The 26,805-nt window shown below is 39.6% G+C and overlaps 2 protein-coding genes across 2 annotated transcripts in view; one reads left to right on the top strand and one right to left on the bottom strand.

Moving 5' to 3' along the window:
* CENPP (centromere protein P) overlaps positions 1-26,805 on the top strand; it is a 685,914-nt gene that overhangs the window by 174,486 nt on the left and 484,623 nt on the right. The window lies entirely within an intron of this gene.
* On the bottom strand, positions 10,581-22,263 carry OMD (osteomodulin). The gene is made up of 3 exons (XM_029599382.1): positions 22,170-22,263; positions 16,430-17,385; positions 10,581-13,008 (listed from the first exon to the last, which is right to left on the bottom strand). The coding sequence occupies exons 2-3, from the start codon at positions 17,370-17,372 to the stop codon at positions 12,686-12,688; spliced, it is 1,266 nt and encodes a 421-aa protein (XP_029455242.1). The 5' UTR covers positions 17,373-17,385; positions 22,170-22,263; the 3' UTR covers positions 10,581-12,685.

Here is a 26,805-nt window from a genome sequence, read left to right on the forward strand (position 1 = left end):
TCTCATTGTGTTACAGTTTTCTGTGGATCCAATCGGAAGAGATTAACAGTCTTACCTTGGAACGGAGATTGAAGTGGAGACAGGCGACGAGAAATCCAAGTCCAAAATCAAGCAGAAGATCAGGGCAGGTGGCAAGCAATCCAAGTCCAGAATCAGGCAGAAGGTCAGGGCAGACGGCAAGCAATCCAAGTCCAGAATCAAGCAGAAGATCAGAGCAGGTGGCAAGCAATCCAAGTCCAGAACTAGGCAGATGGTCAGGGTGGCAGAGAAGAGACCAGAACAGAACTTACATACAAACAAGAACTCACAAGGCAAGGCCAAGGAGAGCAGCACAATCCAAGACAAGCAGCAGGAAACACTAATTCACAGGCCTGTTGCCGAGGCGAAGGACTGCAGGGAGACTGCTGCTTAAATACTGGCTGCTTCTGGCATCTTCCATGGGAACTTTCGGTGAGGGTATTCAGCGTGACGGGAAGGAGACACCAAAACGGAGTGCACCTCACGTTGTGCTCTTCTCGGAGGGGGCTGCTGTGGTTGTTGAAGGCAGAGTTCGCCACGATGAGGGAATGCTGGAGATAGGCAAGTATCACATCGTTTTCTAACACATTGTCAAGGCTGTTCAGAAGATTCTGCAGGATAGAGCAAGGGTCATTCTCATAGCCCCAGCTTGACTGTGTCAGGTGTAGTACCCTTACCTCCTCTGTTTGTCAATTAAGCTTCTGATCCACTTGGGGTATCTCCAACTTTAATCACTTAGGAGGATGGGAAACTCTGTCACCTGAATCTTTCATTCTTGGCCCTCACAGTGTGGATATTGATTTCACAGTAGTATCCTCCTCAGTACTTTCCAAGGCTGTGGAGGATATTTTGGTTTCAGTTAGAAAACATTCCATATGGAAGTCCTACAGTTTTAAGTAGAAGAGATTCTCTGCATAGTATGAAACCAATCATCTAGAACCCTTCTCTTGTGGTCTGAGAGAACTTCTTTAGAATCTCTTCTTCCTCTCATCATCAGGCCTCAGTACCTCATTGGTCAAGGAATGCCTCAGTACCTCATTGGTCAAGATATATCTCCGTATCATTGCAGCTTATCACTAGCGGGTAGATGGAGCTCCAGTCTCTCTCCACCATTTAGTGTCAAACTTCATGAAGGGTCTGTGGCATACCAAGCCTCCAGTCAGTAAACCACCAGTACTGTGCGACCTTAATGTAGTCCTGGTTCAGCTCATGATATCTTCCTTCAAACTTTGAGTCAGTGAACCTGAAATTTCTTTCTTAGAAGGTGCTCTTCCTTGTGGTTGTCACTTCTGCTTTGAGAGTAAGTGAATTGTAGCCTCTGGCCTCATATTCACCATAATTTCAGTTTTTCCACAACAGAATTCTTCTATGCTCTCATCATAAGCTTCTTCCAAAAATGACATCTGCCTTCCACATCAAACATGTCAATTATGTTGCCCATGTTCTTTCCAAGATCACAGGCATATAAAAGAGAATAGGCTCTTAACTCTTTGGATGTAAAAGAGTCCGAGCATATTACTTTCAGAGTATTTCACCTCATTCTCAAGTCTCTCAACTTTTCTTGTCCTTTAATACCAGCAAATTGGGAAGGACAGTTGCAAAAAAGAACTCTTTCTATTTGGCTAGCAGACTGTAGAGCACACTGATATGCACTGACTGACTTACAGATTACCAACTTTGTCAAGGCTTATCATGTGAGAACCATGATTACTTAATTGGCTCTTCTGAGGGCCACTTCTTTTGAAGACCTATACAAAGGTGCTATTTGGCCATCAGCCTATACCTTTACATCCCACCACTGGCTGGACCATCATCTGCTGAAAAGTCAGTTTATTTGGACAAGAAGTTTTGTGTAGCCTGTTCACCCAGTAGACCATCTCTGCTGATGGTGTCCAGGTTGTCTTTTAGTAGTTGCTTTGCATGGCAATCCTCAGTGTGGAACTTCTACTAGTTATGGCTGATTGAATCCTACTTGTTGATGGAGAAAACAAAGCTACTTACCTGTAACCAGAATTATCTGTAGACAGCCATACTTTTATTACCTGTCTACCTCCTTGGAGAGTCTACTATTCAGCTTAAGTTTAAAGCTCTGGAAGAGACAAGCCTGCGCATGGGAACTCCTGCACATGCTTGGAAAGGCTTCTGAGTTCTGAGATCTGTGTGCATGTTGGTGCCGTCAGATGAAATCACCCACTGATTATGACTGATTCATTTTGTCTATGAAGTATCCTGGTTACAGGAAGTTGTTGCCTGCTCCTAAGGATAAGCAGTAACTTTCCCTGAATCTAACTGGCTAATAATTATTTATGTATTTTTTTTTCAGGAGCTTATGCAGAGCCCTATTAAATTCAGCTACAATATGCCAGATGCCTTGACCATATCCATCAACAAAATATTCCAAAGCTTAATTGTGCATGGATTTGAAAAAATACTTTATCCAATTAGTTTTAAATCTGCTGCCGAGTACTTTCAAAGAGTCTCCCCTAGTCCTTGTACTGTCTGAAAGAATAAATAACTGTTCCCTATTTATCTGTTCTACCCCGCTGATGTTTTTATAAACCTGTATCGTATCCCCTCTCTTCTCCAAGCTGAAAAGTCCTTAACCTGTTTAGCCTTTCTTCATAAAGGAGCTGTTCCATCCCCTTTGTTACCCTTCTCTGAACTTTTTCTAGTTCAAAGATATCTTTTTTGAGATGGAGCAACCTGAACTGAATGTGATATTCAAGGTGCGGCGCATCACATATCTATGCAGAGGCATTATGATATTCAATTTATTCTCTTTTCCTTTGAATCATTTTTAGCATTCTATTTGTATCTTTTAACTGCTGCCATGCACTGAACTGAGGATTTCAATGTATTGTCCACAATGACACCAAGATCCTTTTCCTGGTTGGTGACTCCTAATACAGAACCCAACATTGTGTACGTATAGTTAGGATTATTTTTTCCCATATGCATCACCTTGCACTTCTCCACATTAAGAGGCCAATATTCAGAAAGCCAGCAAGCAGACAAGCTATCTGGCTGAAGTTAGCCTGATTACTTGTCCCGGATTTTCAATGAGATACATGTACCCCTACATATGTTCCCCTAAAGTTATCTAGCTACCTTTAGCTTGATAACATTCAAATATAATCGGTTATGTTTAAATATAACTGATTAGGTTTAAATGTGATCTGGCTTGGTATGGCAGGATAACTTGCTACTTAATTGGCTATATTCAAAATATAGCTGGTTAAGAGGCTACAAAAAAAACTTCCCCAGCTCAGAAAACACTTTATAAAAAAGTGTGGTCATAATTTATTTATTTAAAAGTATTTCTATACCGTCTTTACAAACAATGTTTAGTCAAAACGGTTTACATATATTGAATAAAATAAAAATAAAATAGACAAAGGATAATTGAAAGCAAATTGAACTTAAAAGAACATAAAAATTATATAGAATATAAAATTACAAAAATTTCTTCAATATAAAATAATAAATTGTTTAAAATAAAATAGTTAATATAAACAGATCAATAAATAAGTGGAAACAAAGTCGGGTGCCAAGCTAAGTTTGTGAGCATGATGAAAGTGGAATGTAATTATTTGGTAGGTGATATATGAAATGCAATTTGAAATAAGTGGGTTTTTAAAGACTTTTTGAAATGTTTAGAGTTGGATATGGATCTGATGGAGTCTGGTAATGCATTCCACAAAATGGGACCTATGACTGAAAAAGCTCTTTTTCTGGTAATATCAAGGCGGGCTTGTCGAGGTGAGGGAATGTCTAGAAGATTTTTATCCAGAAATGCCCAATCCATTCCCACCTTCCCCAACCAACCAAATTAAAAAAAAAAAAAAAGTAGCAGTTAGTTCCCTGGAGCTGACCCATCCCACATTCACTAGTTTTATGCTTAAAATCACAATCCCCTTCTGCCACCCTCCCCATCAACCTGCAACCTCCATTCCACCCCCTCCCCGTCCCTGGATCTCTGAAACCCCAGCCGGGAGTGTGGTAGTCTCTTACCTGCTCTTGGCTGCTTCCAGCAACATTGTTATTGTATGCTTCCAATGTTGCTGTGAAAGCAAAGCGGAAAGTGGCTGGGAATGGGGTGAGAGATTACATGCTCCTGGCTGGGGTTTTGAGGATGTAGAGGGGGGAAGGTGGGGAGGGTGACATGGAGGTTGCAGATGGATTAGGAAGGACAGAATTGTGATTTAAGTATAAAACCAGTGAAGGGAGGGGCCTGCCTTGATGCATTTATTGCCTGCTACTTTTTTTGTGGGTGGGAGGACTGGGCATTATATCCACATATTTTTTAAGTGTTTTCTAGGGGGGGGGGGGGGGGTTGGAGATAAGGACTGAAGGCCCCAAAGTTTTATTTTATTTTTTTAATGTTTTGTTTTGCAGGTACTTAGTACCAGGAGAAATAGTGGAAAGTGTTCTAAACATCAAAATCATAGAACATATAGAAAGACATGGTTTAATGGAACAAAGTCAGCATGGCTTTACCCAAGGCAAGTCTTGCCTCACAAATCTGTTTCACTTTTTTGAAGGAGTTAATAAACATGCGGATAAAGGTGAACCGGTAGATGTAGTGTACTTGGATTTTCAGAAGACGTTTGACAAAGTTCCTCATGAGAGGCTTCTAGGAAATGTAAAAAGTAATGGGATAGGTGGTGATGTCCTTTCGTGGATTGCAAACTGGCTAAAAGACAGGAAACAGAGAGTAGGATTAAATGGACAATTTTCTCAGTGGAAGGGAGTGGGCAGTGGAGTGCCTCAGGGATCTGTATTGGGACCTTTACTTTTCAATATATTTATAAATGATCTGGAAAGAAATACTACGAGTGAGATAATCAAATTTGCAGATGATACAAAATTGTTCAGAGTAGTTAAATCACAAGCAGATTGTGATAAATTGCAGAAAGACCTTGTGAGACTGGAAAATTGGGCATCAAAATGGCAGATGAAATTTAATATGGATAAGTGCAAGGTGATGCATATAGGGAAAAATAACCCATGCTATAGTTACACAATGTTAGGTTCCATATTAGGTGTTACAACCCAAGAAAGAGATCTAGGTGTCATAGTGGATAACACATTGAAATCGTCGGTTCAGTGTGCTGCGGCAGTCAAAAAAGCAAACAGAATGTTGGGAATTATTAGAAAGGGAATGGTGAATAAAACTGAAAATGTCATAATGCCTCTGTATCGCTCCATGATGAGACCGCACCTTGAATACTGTGTACATTTCTGGTCGCCACATCTCAAAAAAGATATAATTGCGATGGAGAAGGTATAGAGAAGGGCTACCAAAATTAGGGGAATGGAACAGCTTCCCTAGGAGGAAAGACTAAAGAGGTTAGGACTTTTCAGCTTGGAGAAGAGACGGCTGAGGGGGGATATGATAGAGGTGTTTAAAATCATGAGAGGTCTAGAATGGGTAGATGTGAATCGGTTATTTACTCTTTCAGATAATAGAAAGACTAGGGGGCACTCCATGAAGTTAGCATGTGGCACATTTAAAACGAATCGGAGAAAGTTATTTTTCACTCAACGCACAATTAAACTCTGGAATTTGTTGCCAGGGGATGTGGGTAGTGCACTTAGTATAGCTATGTTTAAAAAAGGATTGGATAAGTTCTTGGAGGAGAAGTCCATTACTTGCTATTAATTAAGTTGACTTAGAAAATAGCCACTGCTACTATTAGCATCGGTAACGTGGAATATACTTAGTTTTTGGGTACTTGCCAGGTTCTTATGGCCTGGATTGGCCACTGTTGGAAACAGGATGCTGGGCTTGATGGACCCTTGGTCTGACCCAGTATGGCATATTCTTATGTTCTTATATTTTGAATATAATTGGGTAAGCAACAAGTTATCCAGCCACACATAGCCAGATAATTTTAGGACTGCTCTGAGGCAGTCCTAGAGACTTAGCCAGATACCACTGAATATTGGCTAAGTTAGCCAGATAACATTGCTCACACCAGAATGCCCCCAGCCTGACACTTTTTTTTATCCTGCTAAGTTGTAACCAAAAAATGACTTATCTAACAAAAACTTGGCTGAGTGGTAGGGGGATATATTTAAACTCGAGATTTGTCTGGCTAAATTTGGGACTTAGACAAATCCTTTAGAATATTAACTTCTGAATTTCATCTGCCATTTAGATGCCCAGTTATCTAGTCTGTCAAGCCCTCCTGCAGTTCTTCAGTCTGCTTGTGTTTTAACTATTTTGAATATTTTTGTATCATATGCAAATCTGAAATCAGCAGAACCAGGGGTCACGATTTAAAACTCCAGGGAGGAAGACTCAGAACCAATGACAGGAAGTATTTTTTCAAGGAGAAGGGTGGTGGATGCCTGGAATGACCTTCCAGAGGAAGTGGTGAAGACCAAAACTGTAAAGGACTTCAAAGGGGCGTGGGATAAACTCTGTGGATCCATAAAGTCTAGAGGATGTGAATGAAGAGTGGGTGGCTCATGGGAATGATGGCTATTAACTGGTGATAATACCCTTATTCAATAAACATACACACGGTTAATGGACTCCAACATTGCTCTAAGCTTCAGCGGCAATGAGGAAATGTGGAAAAAAGGATTTGCATTCACAAAAAAGCGGGGAGTAGCTTGCTTGTTACAGCGGTTGCTACCCCAAACCAAATAAGCTAATTCTTCACTTTCAATGCATGATACTTCACTTTCAATGCATATCCAGCATAGCTCTTTGCTTCAGCGGCAGGGGAGAAAGTCTGGCACTTCACACATATCTAGCATAGCCCTCTGCTTCAACGGCAGGGGAGCAAGACTGATACTTCACTTTCAATGCAAAGCCAGCATAGCTCTCTGCTTCAACGGCAGGGGAGCAAGACTGATACTTCACTTTCAAGGCATAGCCAGCATGGCTCTCTGATTCAATGGCAGGGGAGAATGAAGAAAGGTGGATCTTTATTCAGGCAACAATCAACAAGGACTGAATTACATAGTCTGGATAAACAGATAAGCATGGGTGTAGCTTGCTTATTGCGGTGGTTAATACCCCTAACTAATTAAGCTATTTCACTTAGATGCACTTCCAACACTGGTGTCTACATTAATGGCGGGGGTGGAAGGGAAATAGAATAAAAAAGGTTACTAAAAGCCAAGAAAAACATAAGTATGTGAGAGAAAAAAAAAAGTGCAAAAGCTTGCTGGGCAGACTGGATGGGCTGTTTGGTGGCCTTCTGCCGTCATTTCTATGTTTCTATGTTTCACTTATTGCTCCCTTCTCCAGATCATCTACCTTATAAATGGGCTTTGACAGACGGCCCGCAAATGTGCAGTAGAGAGCAGCTCTACCGCGCATGCACGGGCGAGCACATTGGTCAGAGCGGAGCGTGCCCAAAAAATAAAATGGCGCTGGGAGGAGCAGGAGTGGCGGCAGTGAGGAGCGGCAGTGGCGGCTAGGAGTAGGAGTGGCGGCGGCAAGGAGCGGGAGGAGCAGTAGCGGCAGCGTGCGCGAGGGAGGGAGGGAGGGACACCCCCCCCCCACAGAGATCTTCCGTCTGCCGGTTGTGGACGAGCTGAAGGGGGAGTGACTGAGGGGAGGGAGGAGAGAGTGAGGTGGGGGGGGGAGGGAGGAGAGAGTGAGGTGAGGGGGAGGGAGGCGAGAGTGGGGTGAGGGGAGGGAGGAGAGAGTGAGGGGTGAGGGGAGGTGAGAGGGAGGGAGACTAGAGGGGGGAAGGAGAATGAGGGGGAGGGAGTGGGAAGGAAATGGACCGAAATTTTTTTTTTAAATGTAGCCCGTTGTTACGGGCTTAACGGCTAGTTAATAAATAAGTTAAACAGCAGTCCTAGTATAGATCTCTGAGGCACGCCACTATTTACCTCTTTCCATTTAGGAAAACCAACTATTTAGTCCTCTTTGTATTCTATCTTGTAACCAGTTAGCTACCCACAGTAAGAACTCACCTCTTATCCCATGACTTTTTAGTTTTCTGAGTCATCTCTCTTGAGAGACTTTATCAAATGCCTTCTGAAAATCCAAATACATTATGTTGACTGGCTCACCTTTTGTCCACATGCTTGTTCATACCTTTAAAGAATTCAAATAAATTAGTAAGGCACAATCTCTCTTTACTAAATCCATGCTGTCTCTTCCCTATTAAACCAAGTTTATCCATATGTTTAGTAATTTTGATTACTTTGTTAGATTATATGCCAGGATGGGTCTAATGAAAAGAAGGTGCTTTGTAATTCACACATGCTCAAACAAAGCTATTTATTACATTTTTTGGAGCTTGATCCCTCAGGAGTACTGGTTATATGTGGACATTCTGGATTAGAAAATATCTGAGACCTTCAGCAAATGACAAATCGAAAATATTGGAGTCCAATACTCAGCCAGTAATATATCATACTAAAGAATAACAATGAACAAGGTCAGCATTCCAGTGGTAGGACACCCTCAAGATATAGAACAGGGTGATGTTGATTGATTGCTGTCCTAAAAATCACCTGAAAGAGTACATTCTCACAAAAGGATTCAGACATGTAAATAGACCTTCCCCAGAGATAAGATGACACTGACAGTCTTAAGTTTTGCTTATTGTTTTATTAAGTATCCAAACAGAATATTCTTCCTAGAAAAGGCCTGTTCATTAGCAGTAAGAATTTAGTAATGCAGATATTGGATATATGATTATACAGGAAACTTCCCCAACATACTGAAGAATGTTACCAGAAAAGATAGATCTTTGTAGCACAATCCTAAACTATCTCGCCTCTCTCCAGGAAGTAAAGGTGAAACTGGATCAAACATTGTTTTATCTCTCTGCATTGAACAATATTCTTCATTGCTATGCTATAATATAATTATATAATATGATATGCCATTTCATATGTAAACTAATTGTTTGCAATTTTGCAGTTGAGGTTTAAACTGACTTCTCTTAAAAATTCTAAGTAACATGCTTAGCAAGCTAGAGCTATAAAATCTAAATTCAGTTAATGAGTATTTTAAAATATGAGCGCCATTTTAGAACTACCTGTAGGATCCTGCTGTGGATCACGACGCATTCAAGAGTGTGGATTAGTGTACAATACATCACACGCATGTTTATTTTCCATCTATGCTAATGCTTTTCAAAAAGCTTACAAATATATTATAGTGCACTAAATGCTTAACTGTGTTTTGGCCGAACTACTGGCCCATCCTAAGCATTGTTTCAGAAGTTTGTGTCATGGATAGCAGTTTTTACAAAGCTTCAGGGGATTACAGGTAATTTTAGACTGGATGTACCTTCTTGTGTTCTCCCCACATTATCCAAACCCTTGCTAAAATTATTGATAGGATATCCTAAGAGTCATGGTTTGGTGGTTTCAGTTCAAACAATGACAATATATTCAAAAATTTCCTACATTTACCTATTACTGAATTGTTCAAGACTAATAAAATGGGTAAGAATGATAAATAATTGGTAAGCAATGTTTTATTAGTTGCATGGAGAAATTGGAAGGATCTGTAATATTGACCCCTTTTCATGTTAATAGTCCAGCCTTAACTGTCACCTTGTCTAAAATATTTCTTTTGTAAAGCATTTCATTCCCTCCTTGGAATCCATTCCTTTCCTTTCAAAAGTTAAGGAAAAAGAAAATCTTATGACCCATCTGCCAGTTTCTATTTTCTATAAAAAGGTGTTTTATCTTAAAGGGGAAGTACAATTTACAATTTTTTCAAGATTTAAGTATCTTGTTGGTTTACATGGAGTTTTAAGTTTTTGTATACTTGATTTCTTGTATCAGGCTGACAATCATTTTTTTTTTCTTTGTGTTAATTGTTGTAGGGGTTGTGTAACTACAGCATGGGTTATTTTTCCCTGTATAAAAGATAATGCATATAGAGAAAAATAATCCATGCTGTAGTTACACAATGTCAGGTGAGGAGTTACCACCCAGGTAAAAGATCTAGGCATCATAGTAAACAAATACATTGAAATTGTCATTTCAAAAAAGCAAACAATGTTAGAAATTATTAGGAAGGGAATGGTGAATAAAATGGAGAATGTCATAATGCCTTTGTATCGCTCCATGCTGAGACCGTACCTTGAGTATTGTGTGCAATTCTGATTGCCGCTTCTCAAAAAGATATAGTTGCACTGGATAAGGTTCAGAGAAGGGCTACCAAAATGATAAAGGGGATGGACTGGCTCCCCTATGAGGAAAGGCTAGAGTTTAGGGCTTTTCAGTTTGGAGAAGAGATGGCTAAGGGAAGATATGATAGAGGTCTATAAAATCATTAGAGGACTAGAACAGATAAATGTAAATATGTTACTTACTCTTTCAGAATATATAAGGAAGTTAGCAAGTAGCACATTTAAAACAAATCAGAGAAAATTATTTTTTACTCAACACACAATTAAGCTCTAGAGTTCATTGCTGGAGGATCTGGTTAAGGCAGTTAGCGTAGCTGGGATTATATAAGGTTTGGATAAGTTCCTGAAGAAGAAGTCCTTAAACTGCTATTAATAAAATTGACGTAGGGAATTGACACTGCTTATTACTGGTATTAGTTGCTTGGAGTCTGTTTAATGTTTGGGTACTTGTATCCTGGATTGGCCACTGTTGGAAACAGGTTTTTGGGCTTGATGAATCCTCGGTCTGATCCAGTATGGCAACTTCTTATGTTCTCATGATTGCTTGATTAAAGTGATAGTGAGAGTTCGTGTATATGCGCACAGTCTGTTTTGACTCCATGAAGGTAGCTTCTTGAAGGAGTAGATCAGACAACAAGTAGTAGCTGGGGTCACTGCCAATGTTAAGAGTATACCGAAAGGTTCAGCAACAGTTAAGGAGCAGGATGGGATTGTGAGTGGTAGAGTATTGGAGAAATGGTAGCAGGGGCTTAAGGTAAGCGAAGCAGGACCCTAAGGCATGATAGCTAGAGGCATAGGGAGGCAGATGGGTGCTAACGAGGCAGTAGTGACAGAAGGTCTGAGGGGGAGGGGGGTCAGCGGGTTGGTGGTATGAAGGAATTGATATCTCACCAGTTAGTATTACTATAAAGGAGTTAACCTGAATGCTGCATCAAAAACAGCAGGGTGTCCTCTATCACAGTGAGCGTCTTAGCTGTTGCTGAACTCCTGCAGGATCTGTGAGATCTCAGGGAAACAAAAAAAAAAAAAAAGAAAAAACTGACCCAGAGCACATGACTTTTATGTTGTAGCTGTGAGAAACTTTTCTTGATGAGCTGTTCTAGATTATATTTAGTGTTTTGTGAGTGATAAGTAAAAGTTTGTCATTTCTCTAGTCTGTCCTCTGTGCTGTTTGCTTGGGATGCATGTATGAGAAAAGTTGGCAGTGCGCTTCTGACAGTATAATCAAGAACTCCAGACAGGAGTTATGCCAACACCAGCACAGCTTTCAGATGAACAGTGCAGCTCTCAGACTAAAAGAAAACAGCACTGTGATGTCACGGAGAGAGGTGCTTCTTGAGACATATTCTTGCACTGGGAGAGGTTTAGAAACAAAATAACTTTTTAAGAAAGCAAACAAAAACATATCCAGCAGAAAAAATTCCATACTCTTTGCAAATTCTATTGTGGTAAAGAGGACTATATATCTTAAGTCTGGGCAGATGGTATGTCTTCTTTAAATGCATTCTCAGCACTTGTTTTCAACAGTAATCTTATTACAGTCTGTCACTGGGAGTCTGAAGTGCAGGACAGGAATGCCTCATTCCATCATGGGACTGCTTTATTCTGCATATCACAGTCCTGGTGATATTTTGTGAACAAATTGACACTAGGAGCCAATACAAGCACTGAGAAAGCATTTAAAGTAAAATATATATTTTATAAGATGATTCCTAGGGCTTCCTTTTGTCCTATCTTTTAAGACGAAAAAGGAATTCTGGCTTGGGAGAGAGATGATTTAAAATATTTTTGGAATTTTTTTTTAAGAAGCAATCTCTATAATCTGCTATGCTCTTGGATACAACTATGTTGACAAGAGTATTGCAAATTATATTATGCCTCCCTTCTTCCACGCAGTTTACATGACATCATTTATGAACCTGTCTGGGACTAGCTGTGCCTGGGTGAACCATGGAGCTAGCATATGTAGACTTGCAGAGGAAGGGAATGTGGTTTCTGCTACAATGGCAGCTCCTCCTAGCCATCTAGTAGTAGTGATGATATACCTCTGGAGAGGTGACCCTCCAGCCCTGGGACTGGAAAGGGTCATCAGCATCATCCAAGAAGTCCATCTGAGGAGGGATGAGGACTGTAGACACCACTGAGTGGTTAAAAAGGAGAAAAAAAGCTAAAAATATTAATCTTTTTACAGGATGACTATCCCTTCTTGCCATGTGTAGTGCTGAAATGTTATACAATAAACATTGGATAGTTCCTTATCATACTTGTGAGGTAAACAGAAGTTCTTATAGAAGATAATAAGTGAAAGTCTAAAGAAGTGGGAGAAAAACAAATATTCTTGTTTTTCGTTAATGAAATGCTAATCATTTTGACATACCTGTTAATATCTTAGATTCATTTATAGTTAACCTTTTATGTATGCTTTGTAAAAGATATATCCTTAGTGGACAGAGAGTTCCTTTTCAGATTTAGAATTTGATAAGAAACCTCTCTATAAATATACAAGGTTTATAATTTATGCAAAAATATAGCTAAATATTAATTTAGTATGAGTAGGGATCAAAATCATCATGGTCCATTCCACCATGTTCTTCTTCTTCATGTTCTTCTGGCCAAGCTCCTCTATCTTCATCCTCCTCCTCCTCCTCCTCTTCATGATCTTGTGGCATTGGAAATTGGGGCAGTATAGGATTTTGAATATCCTTTCCGTTTTGTTCTCCATAATAAATACTGCGCATGTGAGGAAAGCAGAGGAAGATATATGTGCTTATTGGAGCTTTTAACTTATTTTTTTCCACACGAAAGTAGGTCAAACGATTGCTGTTCATTGGATCAATTGATGGACACATCAATGTGATATTTATAACTGCAAAGCAAATGAAGAGAAAGATCATTAAAATAGCTTATATAAATCAGTTCTATAAATATATATATATATATATATAGATAGATAGATATAGATAGAGAGAGATGGATATATATATATATCTCCTTCAACTAATAGATGTTTGAAAAACTGCAGATATGTTATATTTCTAGAATTTAATATAATCTGCACATGGGGTGAGTTTGAAAAACACATAAAATTAAATGTATGTATATCTAATAATTTAGTTAGAAACTTGCTAGAATTTTCATTATTATGTACAGTTTTATAATAATAGACAGCTGTCATTTAGCTTACAAAACCAAATGGCTTTTTCAGAGACTTTCTCTAATACAGGCTGTTTGAGTGCAGAATATCTTTGTCAGTGAGTCCTGTTGGCTGTGTTAATTTTTTTTAAGCTCTGTCTAATTTGTCAGTCATTATAACATAGCACCAACTCTTTGGCTTAAAACTGAGGTTTAGATGATGTTGCAACTCTGTTTTTCAGACATTAAGGGCTAGGAAGGAGAAAGGATCATCAAACTCCTTACTCTTTCTTCACCTTTTTTCATCTTCCCCCCACCCCCCCCTACTGTGCTGTAAGCATCATCTGATATTCATAATCTTACCTTTCTCGTCATTAAGCATAATTTTTTTAGCCACAGTGTACTGAAGTAGAACAACAGTTTGTTCCCAGTCTAGATAATCTAAATAGTATTGCTTCACATTTAGTTCTACATAATCTATTCATAGCACTCTCTGAAGTCTTATAAATCTTTTCTGTTTTATTAAATGATCAGGATACACACCTTAGTCTGCCCTTTCCTCATTGACAAGCACTATATTTTCTTTTGTTAAAATAGTTTCATCACTGCTAGCAGCAAGCATATAATGTCAAAACTACAAACGTTGTTACCAGCTCATGGTAGAGCCTAAGTAGCTTTGTTATTGTGGTAGTCAGCTTGTGTGGTTTCATCATATAAGTAAGAACATAATGGAAAGGTTGGGTCTTGTAATGTAGTAATTTTATTGACCTTACATTTAAAATTATGTCAAAGCTGTCATTTCACTTGTTTACAGAATAGTTCTCTAGAGCAGCAGTTTTTGAATTTTGTATCACAGCTGATATTAGGTTGCACACTCCAACCCCTTCACATGGTACCAAGGCTGTTGTTTTAATCTGGGTCTGCATGTCTCACTCTTAGCTGGCACTATGAGAATAGTATGGGAGTACAGATGCTGCACAGCTCAAACTTTTACTGAAAGAGTCATGAGGAGTCAGATTAGAGAAATGGCAGTGGTACCACGGGTGGGACCCTGGGGAGGGTGGGGGGGAGTGTGGTTGGTGGATCTACAGTGAGCAAGGGTGAAATGGTAAAGAGTGAGCACCAGATATATGAGAGAGAATGATGGGAAGAGTTTACAAGTTACAAGTATTTTTCTTCACTCTAGACCAGGGGTGGGCAGTTCCGGTCCTCGAGGGCCACAAACCAGTCTGGTTTTCAGGATATCCCTAATGAATATGCATGAGAGAGATTTGCATGCACTCTGCCTCAGTTGTATGCAAATCTATGTCATGCATATTCATTAGGATATCCTAAAACCTCGACAGGTTTGTGGCCCTCGAGGACTGGAATTGCCCACCCCTGCTCTAGACCATGATTGGTAAATCTGATGAATTTGCTTGCCTAACTCTGTTGTTGAAAAGTCTGAAAAATGTATTTTGTCTCATATTACTGACATCACATAGTTATATGAAAATAAATCATCATTTTTAGCAAAGACTATAAAAATCAGCGATAGGAAATGAAAAATGTTAGTGAAGGTTCTACTTAAGAATATAAAAAATACCATGCAGGGACACAGCCAGATCCACTGAGCCCAGCATGCTGTCTCCAACAATGGCCAATCTAGATTGCAAGAATCTGGCAAATCCCATAAAGTAGGTTTATTTCCTTATTAGATATATCTGGAGTTGTATTGTTTTGTATGTTATATTTTGGGCTGCAGTTGGTTAAATATCCATTCAGCAGAAAACTTGAAAATTAACAGTTCTGTCAATGAGAGGAAGGAATGTTGGAGATGATTTATGCTTGGAAAAAATGTGCAAATTATTCTCTAAAGTAAATATATCCACAAAAGAATGAAATTCATCAAAGTATTATTCAAGAATAATGTTGTGGAAAAGGCTAAGGCATCAAAAAGGAATTAAATGTCACATCAAGGATCAACCTTACTTATGCTTCTTTGTGGAAACCAGGAACCCCAAGCCCAGATAATGCTGTCCAGCACTCTTACTCTCTCTCTTTCCTATTCCAAACAGACCAGGACAGTATCTGAATTCAAGAAAGCATGGAATAAGCACAAGGGATCTCTGAAGGAGTGCTTGGGATTGTGGAACTGAGTAGTTGGTGTGGATATGTAGATTAGATAGGCCATATGGTTGTTTTCTGTTATTATATTTTTGTATTTACTCTGGCTTACTCCTGCAATGAGAGTACCCCATCTATACACTGTCTCTTAGCAATTCTTGTAACACATCCCAACAATGAAAACTTTCAGCCCCACACATTGTCATACTAGTTGACCTATGCTACATAAAAGGCTTCTGTACCCCAAACTGTCACTAACTATAGGACCATTCTACCCCCAAAGGTGTTGCCTAGTGCATCCCAATCTTACAATTAAACTTTTCAGTCTCAGACTAGCAGTGACTTGCCTTTCCAATAAGTTTTTTTTTTAATGTGTAAAAAAAAGGTGAACACAGTAGGGTTGATCCACAATGTTGAATTTTCTTTCTTTTGATGCTGTGGTATTTTTCTTAGTATTTTAAAGAATTTTTTTTTTAGTTGCTTGGTTCTCCCTTCCATGATATGTATATTAAAGTGAATAGTAGTATCTATTCAGTATGGAAATAGTGCATTGTTCAAATGTTTTAAAGCACCCGAAACACAAACTGTCTTTTTGCTTAGGAAAAGAATACAGCCTTCCTGATATGATTTAACAATAGCCTTGTTCAAAGTTAGCATCATATCTTTACTTATATCCTTTGTTTCTGTGTATGAAACTTTACATAATTTTATTTGCCTTATTTACTATTGCACAAAATAGTCACTGAACTGTGGCTAGGCTGTCATTACATTTAGCTCTTGCTCCCAGTTTATGGTTGATGAAGTTTTCCTCTTTAATTTCTAGATTCCAAGCATTCTTTTTTAATCAAGTGAATTAGCCTACTGTCATAGTCAACAGTTCTGATTTGACATTTTACTACTGCTATACCTACTGTAGAAAATGTTATCCTGCATTAGAGTTCAAGTCACACAAAGTCATATACTTTTTGTGTGGAAGTACTATTAAAAATGAATTACCCCCATATTTTGGATAAACATCTGCCCCCAAAGATAAGTAATAGCCAACATACTTTCAAGCTCATTGTCTTGAAGATATAAATGTTCCAGTGATTTTGGAATATAGAACACTTGCTTCAATTTATTGTGTCCTAGGCTGAGTTCTACCAGGCTGGAGAGATTAAACACATTGAAAGAGACTTCCTGTAGATTGTTGTGTGATATTCTGATTGCATGGAGATAGGGAAGTTTATTGAAATAATTGTCTGGAATGGAAGAAATGGAGTTGTTTTCCAGAGAGAGATACATAAGAGAGGATGGCAAATCAGGTGGCATAGAGTGTAATTTGTTGCTGCACAAGTTGAGCTGCATAAGGTTTTTCAGTTTAGAAAAAGTTCTTCCTTTGATTGCAGAATCATCAATATGGTTACTGCAGAGATCAAGCATGGTCATGTTTACTAGGCCTTGCATGGCATTATGTTGTAATCTGGATATCTTGTTGAAACCAAGGAGGAGCCTTTCGATTGTGCTGGGAAGATGAGATGGAATTTCCTCTAAATTATTATGGTGCAAATAGAGTTGTACTAAGTGTGTAAGTTTGGCAAACACACCATCCTCAATCATGTTAGACTTTAATTTGTTGTGGCTAAGGTTAATTTCTCTCAGATCCGTAGCATTAGCAAATGCTTTTGATGTCACTGCTTCAATGTCATTGAATTGAAGATGTAGCTGCTGAATGCGTGCTGGAATATTTGGAATGGTCTTTAGCTTGCGATTATCACAGAGCATGGTCAAAGGAAAGGCTGGTGGGCAAAAACACTCCCTGGCACAATCAGTAGCATATAGACCGTGAGGAACTCCATATTCTGTGTTAGGATTAAAATGATAGGTAGGTGGATATTCATTGTCTGGCTCCGGGTCATAATCATGATCATTGTAATAATAATAATTATTATATTGACTAAAGGCATTGAATACGAAGAGTAGGATAACAAATAACTCAGTCAGGATGCCCATTTCCAGTAGTGCCCTGTTGGAAAAGAATACACATTGTAAATTAAAAAAGCAAACTGCGAAACATGTTTTTCTGCTTTTATTTATGAAAATTAATAGCTAAATAGAAGAAATAAACGTTGATAATGTCATTTTAGTTATACTATAAATATGCTTTGTTCATATACTATGATTAATACAAAAAATAGTAAATACTATATATTCTGCCTAAGAATAATGAACAGGTATGCTCTCAGGTGCCTACCACTTTTCAATAATGTGCACTGTTAACTTTTGATAGATAAGAGTAGCTGTGGTGGGTTGGCCCGGTGGCTCAGTGAAAAATCCTCGGTTTGATCCCTGATTTGGGTCTTTGCTCCCTAGGTCAGTTGGGAATGCAGCAAGCAACATTCACAGTCTTGTGGAAGAGAGGAGAGGTGGAGGAGGAGCCGTGGTTATCTCACAAGGTGGTCAGATGTCTGGTGGTCAGATCTGGGGCCATATATGCAGGGTTCCAGGGTGAGCCCTGGTGCATAGTCGCAATGATCAGGCTAAATATGTTCAGGGAGAGGGGGATATACAAATGGGGGAGAAATCCCTGGGTGGTTGCCAATGAAGACTCATGGAGCCAGGATCCCAGCCCTGCTTCTAATCAAGCTGGAAGTCCAAAAGAGAAGGAGGAAACTGAAAAAGAAAAAGACCAGCTGTGGTTTAGTGGTTGGAAATGCTGTTTCCTTGTACTAAAATTGTTGTTGTGATGATCAGCCTTAGGGGTGACTTCTTAAATGCTTCTTAAATTAGTGTATCTCATTTGGTGAGCTGTGGCTGTAGTGCAGGTGTGCTGTGAAAAAAGCCTGATAGGAAGAAGTTGAGGCACAGTAGCAGTCTTTATTTTCTTTCCCTCCTGGCTTGCAGGATGTCCTTCCGTCAGCAGGGGGGGGGGGGGGGGGGGATTGGGAGGTATCAGAGAGCAATACTTAATTTATCTGTTGCTGCTGTTTTCCTTTGTGCTGACTGTCCTTTGCAATTGAAACTGCAAGGGGCCCCATGCAGTTCTGATTGCAGAAGGAAGCTGGCCTAGGAGGAAGTAGCAGAACCAGGTAAGCACTGCCCAGTTCCAGGACACAGGAGAGAGAAGATAGATGAATATGCCAAGGAGTGTGGGAGGAGTGAAAAGCTGAGTGTGTCACGAGGTATGGGATGAGACTGAACGAAGGTAATGATGCCAGGGAGGTGGAGGGGGAAGGGAAAGTTAGATGATTATTTTGGGGGTGGGTGGGGGAGAGGGAAGTATTGATGCCAGAGGTGGAGGAGGAGAGAAAGTGATAATGATGCCAGTGAGTGGGGGAGAGGCAAAGAAAGATAAGACAGGGAAAAAGTGAGGATTATGCCAGGTAATGGAGAGAGAGCGAAGGAAAGACAAGGCGATGGTGCTAGGGTGGTGGGTGAGAGGTGAGGGAGGGTAATGATACAAAGGAGTAGAAGAGAGGGAAGGGGAAGAAGTTGATACTGCCAGGGGAGAGGGAAGAGAAGGTGATGATGCCAGTGGGATAGAGGGGAGAGCAAAGCTAAGAGAAGTTGATGATGATGATGATGATGATGGAGGAGGGGGTGGGGAAAGAGATGGGAGGAGAAGGTAGTGATGATGCCAGGTGAGTGAAGGAACAGAGAAGATGATGATGATGCCAGAATAGAGGGAAGAGAAGGTGATTATGATGCCAGGGGGTAGAGGAAGAGTGGAGAGAAGGTGGTAATGATACCAAGAGTTTTGGGGAGAGGAAAGGGAGTATGATGATGCCAAGGGTTGGGGAAGGAAGGGGAACATGACAATGCCAGGGAGTTGGAGGGAGAGGGAAAGTGATGATGATGATGATGCCAAGGGGTGGGGAGAAAGAAGGGAAGAGAAGGCCATATGCCAGGGAAGAGGAAGAGAAAGTGATGATGATGCTGGAAGGTGGGAGATAAGGGGTGGTGATGCTTTGGGGGGGGGGGGGTGGAGAGGGAAGGAAGGTGATGATGCTTTGGGGGCTGGGGAGGAGGGAGGGAGGGAAGAGAAGAGAAAATGATGATGAAAGTGTTGGTGTGCCACAATGAAATGAACTCTGTGCAGGGGGTGCCACGGCAAACAGAAGTTTGGAAACCACTGTCTTAAATAATATAAAAGTAATGATCCTGATGTCTGAAAGGCAATTTTAAAAATCCAAATTATTTTTTTTGGTGGACTTAATATAAAGGTTAACCTAAATGGTGGCATTGATGCATCACTAGTAAACAAAATAGTTGCTGTCAGAGTACAAGAAATCAGTCAACCATTGGAGATCTGCCAGGTACTTGTGACCTAGTCTGGCCACAGTCAAAGTCGGAATGCTGGGCTAGATGGACCTTGGTCTGACCCAACATGGCACTTCTTAGTTGGTTTTTTTTTATGTTCTTAGTATCTCCAGATGAGTTTGTTTTGCACATACCATCAAAAGAATGAACTTTGCTGTTAAGCCAAGATATGTTGGGTATGATCTGAGTCTCTCACATTTACTGCTTGGGCTTCTTAATACTCGCACTGTGCCAAAGAGAGCTTCCTTCTGGAGTTCATAGGGTAAATTACAATTTCTTGTGTGTGATACTGATAGTCACTGTTCCATGGAACTTAGTCTCTTGTGTGTGTTTGAACAGCGCTGCCTATGTCTAGTAGCACTTTAGAAATAAGTAGTAGTAGTAATTTCCTGTTTGTATAAACATGATGAGGCTTACTTTTAATTAATTTTCTGCTTATGAAAGGTACCAAATTGATACCACTGAAAATTAGACTTCCATTTATTTAAAGAAAAGGTACAACACAGGCAGCAGTAAGCTTTGCCATACTATCTTGCCAGTGTACTTCAACCCTGCTCTGGAGGGACCATCTCTGTGTATGAGAAGGTACCTTTAATCTCCATGCCTGTATAATATTTGGCCTCTGTACTGAGACTGATAACAGTGGTATGAGTTATTGGCAAATTGTGGTGATGTTAGTTATGTGGACACTTACCCACTGGGAAATAAAGACCACCAACTCATTTCATGTAGGCCATCTTTTAAGAAGACTTCTTAAATCATTCAATGTACCAGCAAGTGACTTGTTTTTCTTATTCATATAATATAGCATGGATGTCGCAGGGTAAGTCCTTTTTTGCTATTTGCAAATTTGCAACCCTCTAACCTCCTCCAGAAATAGCTAAACCACATATTGTACTGAAGGGTGGAAATTCTCTGTTGGCATATTGAATGTAAAACTAATAATAGCTTTTCTTATGGTCAGAGGTGATTCGTAACATTTGTCATCATTTCACTTAAAAAGAATATGCCTATACCTTTTTTTCTTTTGTCTTTCTTTGGGCTTCCAGCTCAACCAGAACCAGCTTTTATTGGGCTACAGTGCTATGAGCATTCATTCTCAACTGCCTATGGTTTTGTCCCGATTTTTTACACATCTTCCTCTAACCCACTCATTACAGTGAAACTTCTTGGCTAGGGGCCACAGGTCCACAGCTCCTTCCAAAACCAAGATGCCTGCATCTGGTCATTAGGTGTTGCCACCATATGATGCCAGAGACTTCCTTTTCCCAGGGGCTATGAATACTGTCCCTGCAATATTCTCAACCCTAGCTGGCCCAAGGAGCAGAAAGTGAGCTTGGGAATTGAATCAAAGTGTCTTGCATGAAAATAATGCTGCGCCCACTGGGTTAGCTCTGTATATCCTGATGAAGGTTAATAATTGTAACACAATATTATAATTTGTAAGAAATGTTCAGGTTATTCTAAATGGGCACAAAACTGACATCCACTGAGGATCAACTTTATATCCAGAGATAACAATGGGGAATTGAACCTACTGAGTAAGAGGAAGATTATCCTCAACTAACAATAAACATACATAGGAATAAATTGTACTAGAAACTATAACTTGAATAGAAATTTGCATCTAATTATTTTAATATGTTGGTTCAACACAATTCTAATTGAAGTTTGCATAATTTAAAAAAAAATTACAAAATATTGTTTGCTGTGTTTTTAAAAATGTTTGTTTCTCTCAATGTTATATCTTAAAGCTATACTAATCAAAGAAGCCTCTAGTGACTCGATTTAAAAAATAAAAAGTAAAATAAATGTTCATTTATTGTGTAATTGTACAATAAATGAACATTTATTTCACCTTATTTTTTAAAATATTTGAATCACTAGAGGCTTCTTTCATTAGTATTGTGAATATATAAGGTCTTTCCCCCAAACTTGTGATCTTTATGTAATAGCTCTAAGATATAAATGTACAATAAAACTTAACAGTAACTAGGACACAGATCCTTGAAACTGATACACAGAACTTTAATATGCAATACTTTAAAATCATTACCTTTTTATATTAATATTCAGTACTCTCTAAAGGCTGTGTTTGGAGCCAACTACTGTGAATTTCAAATTAGGGTACCCACAGTAAGGTTCACTAAGTTTGGAGAGTCAAAGTAGTTAGCAGTAGATCAGAGAACATACATCATTTGTTAAAGTAAGTTGAGATTTTAAAAAATATGTTGAATATTCAAGTACCAAAGTTATCTGAAATGTATTTAAACTAATACAAGACTCTTCTAATAGTTTCTTAAACTGCAGTCTTATACAGTTTTTGACAGTACCTTACATACAGTGTATACTTGGATTTTAAATCTTTGAGGTTAAATGAAACATTGTATAGTACCATATATACTGCAAAAGCAATTTAAACTACTTGCAAAATCAGAGAAACCCACAATTACTTTTAGAAATATAGTAAATGACATTGTAATTCCATACCTGATTAATTTTGTCTCTAGTTTTCAGTGAGTGACTGGGACACAAATCCTTTCTATTGAATTTAGATCCGCAAGCTATGACTGAATCCTTTAAGAATCCAGTGTCTAGAGATCAAGACTGTATTTGTCCTTGTGAGTTACTGCAGCACTTCATTTGAAACATAAATTGCTGCACAGGATTTTGGGGTTAGATTAAAATTATGTGTTTCTTTGCATTGTGCATGCTATCCTGGAAGCAATAAAATGAACTATAAGCTCTGCAACCTTGGTCAAGTTGTGTGGTTTAATCTTTCTCTCTTTTTATTTTTGGCTTGAGGTGTACCAAAAATTTCCTTTAACGGGAAAGATGAATGGAAAGCTAAATGAAACAGTATGCACTCAAATTGCTATTTTGTTTTAATATCTGTGCCAGATTTACTTTTTTAACCATTGTATGTTAAATGTCTGCAAGAGTTAGAGTAAAATAAAGGTAGAATCCTGAACTAAGTTCACTAGTGACTTGAAATGTATTCTGTATATATTTCTATACTATAGACATGCAATAGAAAAAGCTTACCTATCTAACAGCAGACAAGTAGATAAATATGTAGTATGTATTACAGAAGTTATAAATTAGTTGACAACTTTCAGCTTCTGGTTGCCCAAGTGACCAAAATTTCTCTCCTGGCACCTGCAGAGGTTGCCAGAGGAGGAAATGCTGCTGGAGGGGGAGAAAGATTTTATTTTCTATTCTGCTTTTCAGGCACTTCAAAGCAGATTACATTCAGGCACTGTAGGTATCTGATGTTGGTGTGGCCCTGGTTAGGGCCCAGAGATGAGAGGGGAGAGAGATGTTGATGCCTAGGAAGGAAAGAGGAGAGTTGGGTCCTGGGGCAGAAAGGGGGGGAGAGATGTTGATGTGCCCAGGGAAAAGAGGGGAGAGAGATTTTGGTGCAGCAGAAGCGTGGGTAGGAGGCAGTATTTTTGGGCTGCCAAAGGTGGGCATGTTGTGTGGAGAGAGGGGGACTGGGAATGAGGCGCAAAGAAAAGCAAAATAAAAAATCCCTTAAATACTCCCTTTGCCCCCCCCAAAAAATATATAAAGGGGGCTGTGGACTCTTCACTAAAAAAAAACTATGCTCCTCCCCTGGAGGACATATCAAGGTTATCAGAGGAGTGAGTAGACCGAAGCATACAATCCTCTTCTCTAGGAGTAGGCACAATGATGATGTTCAGGGTGTTGGTCAAAGACCTGAGGGAAAATTCTAGTGAGAGGAAAATGATAGCTTGGAGAGGGAGGAAGCAAGCAAGCAAGCCTTATTTCGCTGAATTTCAGTAGTGGGCAGAGAGGACCACACAATAAAGTCCCTGTGGGTGGTGCTCATAGGCACCCAGTATAAAAGGCTACTGGGTGCTACTGTTTGTTAATTTATCAGAACTCACGATATATTTTCAGGGAACCAGAACAGCTACGAGTTTACCTCGACTCCCACTCTGTTTAGATCCAAGGGTTGAAGGCTTAATTTAGAGAAGACATTAGTTAATTCTGACGCAATTTTGTAATAAATATTTTTGTTATTTCCTGTTAGCTGCTGGTATTTACATCTTGGATCCACAATTTCCTTTAAACGTTAACACAGTGTAAAAAATCTTTATATTCTTTAAGATGTAAATTTTCCTTTTTTGTATTTCACTTACTGTGTTTCAAATTTCTGAACAAAAAAAAAAGTTCTGTATATTTGTTTTGAAAAATTCAATAAATAAATAATTAAAAAAAAAAAAAAAAAAAAAAAAAAGGCTTGGGGAGGATAAGTCTCCCCAAAACTTGGTGGGCCAGCTGGGGGGCATGGGCTGAGGTACTTGGGGGTGCAGGGAGGGCAGCTGCACCGGGTCACGTGCAGGCTTCCACCCCGGTGGGAAAAAAAGCAGCCAGGGGTGGGAGTGCCTGTTGCAGCAATGGCAGGCGTAAGTTTATCTGCTGCTACCCTCTCTGAAACAGATTATAAGCACACAGCAGGCACATTCAGAATCTGCTGCCTGCACTTCCTCCCTGTAGATCTCATGCATTGTGAGATGGGCAGCAAGAGAGGAAGTGCTGGCTTTGAGTTTTGAATGAGCTCGCTGTGTCTTGATACTCAATTTTAGAGTGGCAGAAGAAATGGAATGGGTTTCTGCAGGTTGAATGCTGGGGAAGGAGGGGATTTTCAGGAGCTGGATGCTGGGGAAGAGGGTGGAGGCAGGAGATGGAAGCTGGAGAATGGGGACGCAGGAGCCAGATGCTGGTGAAGGATGGGTGGCAGAAGGTAGAACTCCCAGGAATTGACAGGGTTGTCAACATCTGACAAATACTGAAATATTACTGACAGTCTGAGTATCTGTCACACTCATAAAAATCCTTCCCCTTGCATTTCACCAAGGGGGGACCCATCCCCTTCCCCTGTCTATTCAGCAAATCATCCAGAAGCCCTCTTGGTGTGTTGAAATGTGCAGCGTGGCAACGTTCATCAAAAGCGTGGGGATGGGGGGAAGTAAGGACTCTGGGACTAGGTGGGGAAAAAGGAAAAGCATGGCCTCAGAGTGGGTAGCAATTGAGTGGGAGAACATAAGTGGGAGAGTGAATGGAGACTCAGGAACTGGAATATTGTAACTCGTTTTACATTGGAATCCCAAACAAACTAAACTGGTATCTACTACTCATTCAGAATACTGTGACTTGATTAATGGCAAATGTAAGTAAATTCGCTAGGCTCACTCCAGTCCTACAAACCTTATACTGGCTCCCATGCGGAATGATCAGGGTGAAATTTGGAGGATGGATTGATCATGGGTGGACAAGCATTCATTATCAAATCATATAGGAGATCAAGTCGGAGGTGTGAAGCAAAATTCAAATTGTTAAGATTCAACCATAGAAAAATCTTTTATTTCAAAGAAACCAAAAAAGCTTTCACAGTTTGTAAGATCCAAGTGCTAGCAGTTCCCCAACACGGACCATGTTTCGCAAAAGCTGCATTGGGAGGGACCTGTATCTAAAACATAATATTAAGCAAGTTAACATAATAAAGATAATTAAATAAAACACAGCATCCAAAGCAGTGTAACTAGAGGATTGCATGATTATCATCAAGAATAAAAAAACTTTAAAAAGCAAGCCTCATGTTGGTTTAATGACAAAACATTACCAAAAATTAGTCATGTTAAAGTCAAAGGATGACCAACATTCCAAAGTCATAAACATAACTTACCGTAAGGAAATTTAGAAAACTTTTAAGCAGACTAGCAGTATGCATGGCTGTGACTCCCGCTAGAGCGTTTATATGGCTTTACAAACTGTGCTATTAAGGTCACTTGACTAAGCATTGCCAATTGAACTGCAGAGAATACAGAAATAAAGCATGGTATGTGCAGTCTACAAGTAAAGTAAAAAATAGAATACAGATCCAAATATATAATTAATTGGAAAAGAGCATTATCATACAGCTATAGAACATAAGAACATAACAGCATGCCATACTGGGTCAGACCAAGGGTCCAGCATCTTGTTTCCAACAGTGGCCAATCCAGACCATAAGAACCTGGCAAGTGCCCAAAAACTACGCCTATTCCATGTTACCGTTGCTAGTAATAGCAGTGGCTATTTTCTAAGTCAACTTAATTAATAGCAAGTAATGGACTTCTCCAAGAACTTATCCAATCCTTTTTTAAACCCAGCTACACTAACCACATCCTCTGGCAACAAATTCCAGAGTTTAATTGTGCGTTGAGTGAAAAAGAACTTTCTCCGATTAGTTTTAAATGTGCCACATGCCAACTTCATGGAGTGCCCCCTAGTCCTTCTATTATCCGAAAGAGTAAATAACTGATTCACATCTACCCATTCTAGACCTCTCATGATTTTAAACACCTCTATCATATCCCCCCTCAGCCGTCTCTTCTCCAAGCTGAAAAGTCCTAACCTCTTTAGTCTTTCCTCATAGGGGAGCTGTTCCATTCCCTTTATCATTTTGGTAGCCCTTCTCTGTATTTTCTCCATCACAACTATATCTTTTTTGAGATGCGGCGACCAGAATTGTACACAGTATTCAAGGTGCAGTCTCACCATGGGGCGATACAGACCAACCAATAGGTTGATTTAAACCAAAGGGGCACACTGTATTGTCTGTTTATCCATTTTTGTTTGTTGCAGAAGAAAACATGAGAAATTGCCTGCGTGTAAATGAAAAAACACAAACAGGGCAATTTTAAAAGGAATGAGCGTGCACCCATAAACACACATATCGGCACATGACCGGCGAGATGCTTCAGTTTTAAATTGTGTTCACAGGTACATGCATATCATTTAAAGTACCCCTCCCACATTATTGCGGCTAGGTCTTTAGCAGCTTTTACAGGCATATGCAGGCGGATTTCAAAACATGCTCGTGCAAGGGAAAATGCAGTTTTTCCAAGTAGTCCACCAGTTTGCTCAATTTGTATTGAGCTCTTCAAGACCCTTTGTTCTTCATCCTGCAAGCCCCCCATTTTATCTTGAACCCTTATGCTGTGCTAAACACCCTAAAACTCTAGATCTCCAGACGTGCTCCTCATCAGGACCAGAAGTAAAATTACGCAGATAATAAACTGATGCATGCCATGGTCAGTTTTTTTTTTTAAATGCA

Source organism: Rhinatrema bivittatum, chromosome 4, assembly GCF_901001135.1.
Source record: "Rhinatrema bivittatum chromosome 4, aRhiBiv1.1, whole genome shotgun sequence".
Lineage (NCBI taxonomy): Eukaryota > Metazoa > Chordata > Amphibia > Gymnophiona > Rhinatrematidae > Rhinatrema > Rhinatrema bivittatum.

Bases quoted from the DNA above. Each gene is read 5' to 3' on its own strand.
- OMD (XM_029599382.1), bottom strand. From the start codon at position 17,372: ATGGGCATCCTGACTGAGTTATTTGTTATCCTACTCTTCGTATTCAAT. The intron at 13,009-16,429 runs GTATGTTGGCTA...TTTGCTTTGCAG, and splicing joins TCAAGACAATGAGCTTGAAA to TTATAAATATCACATTGATG.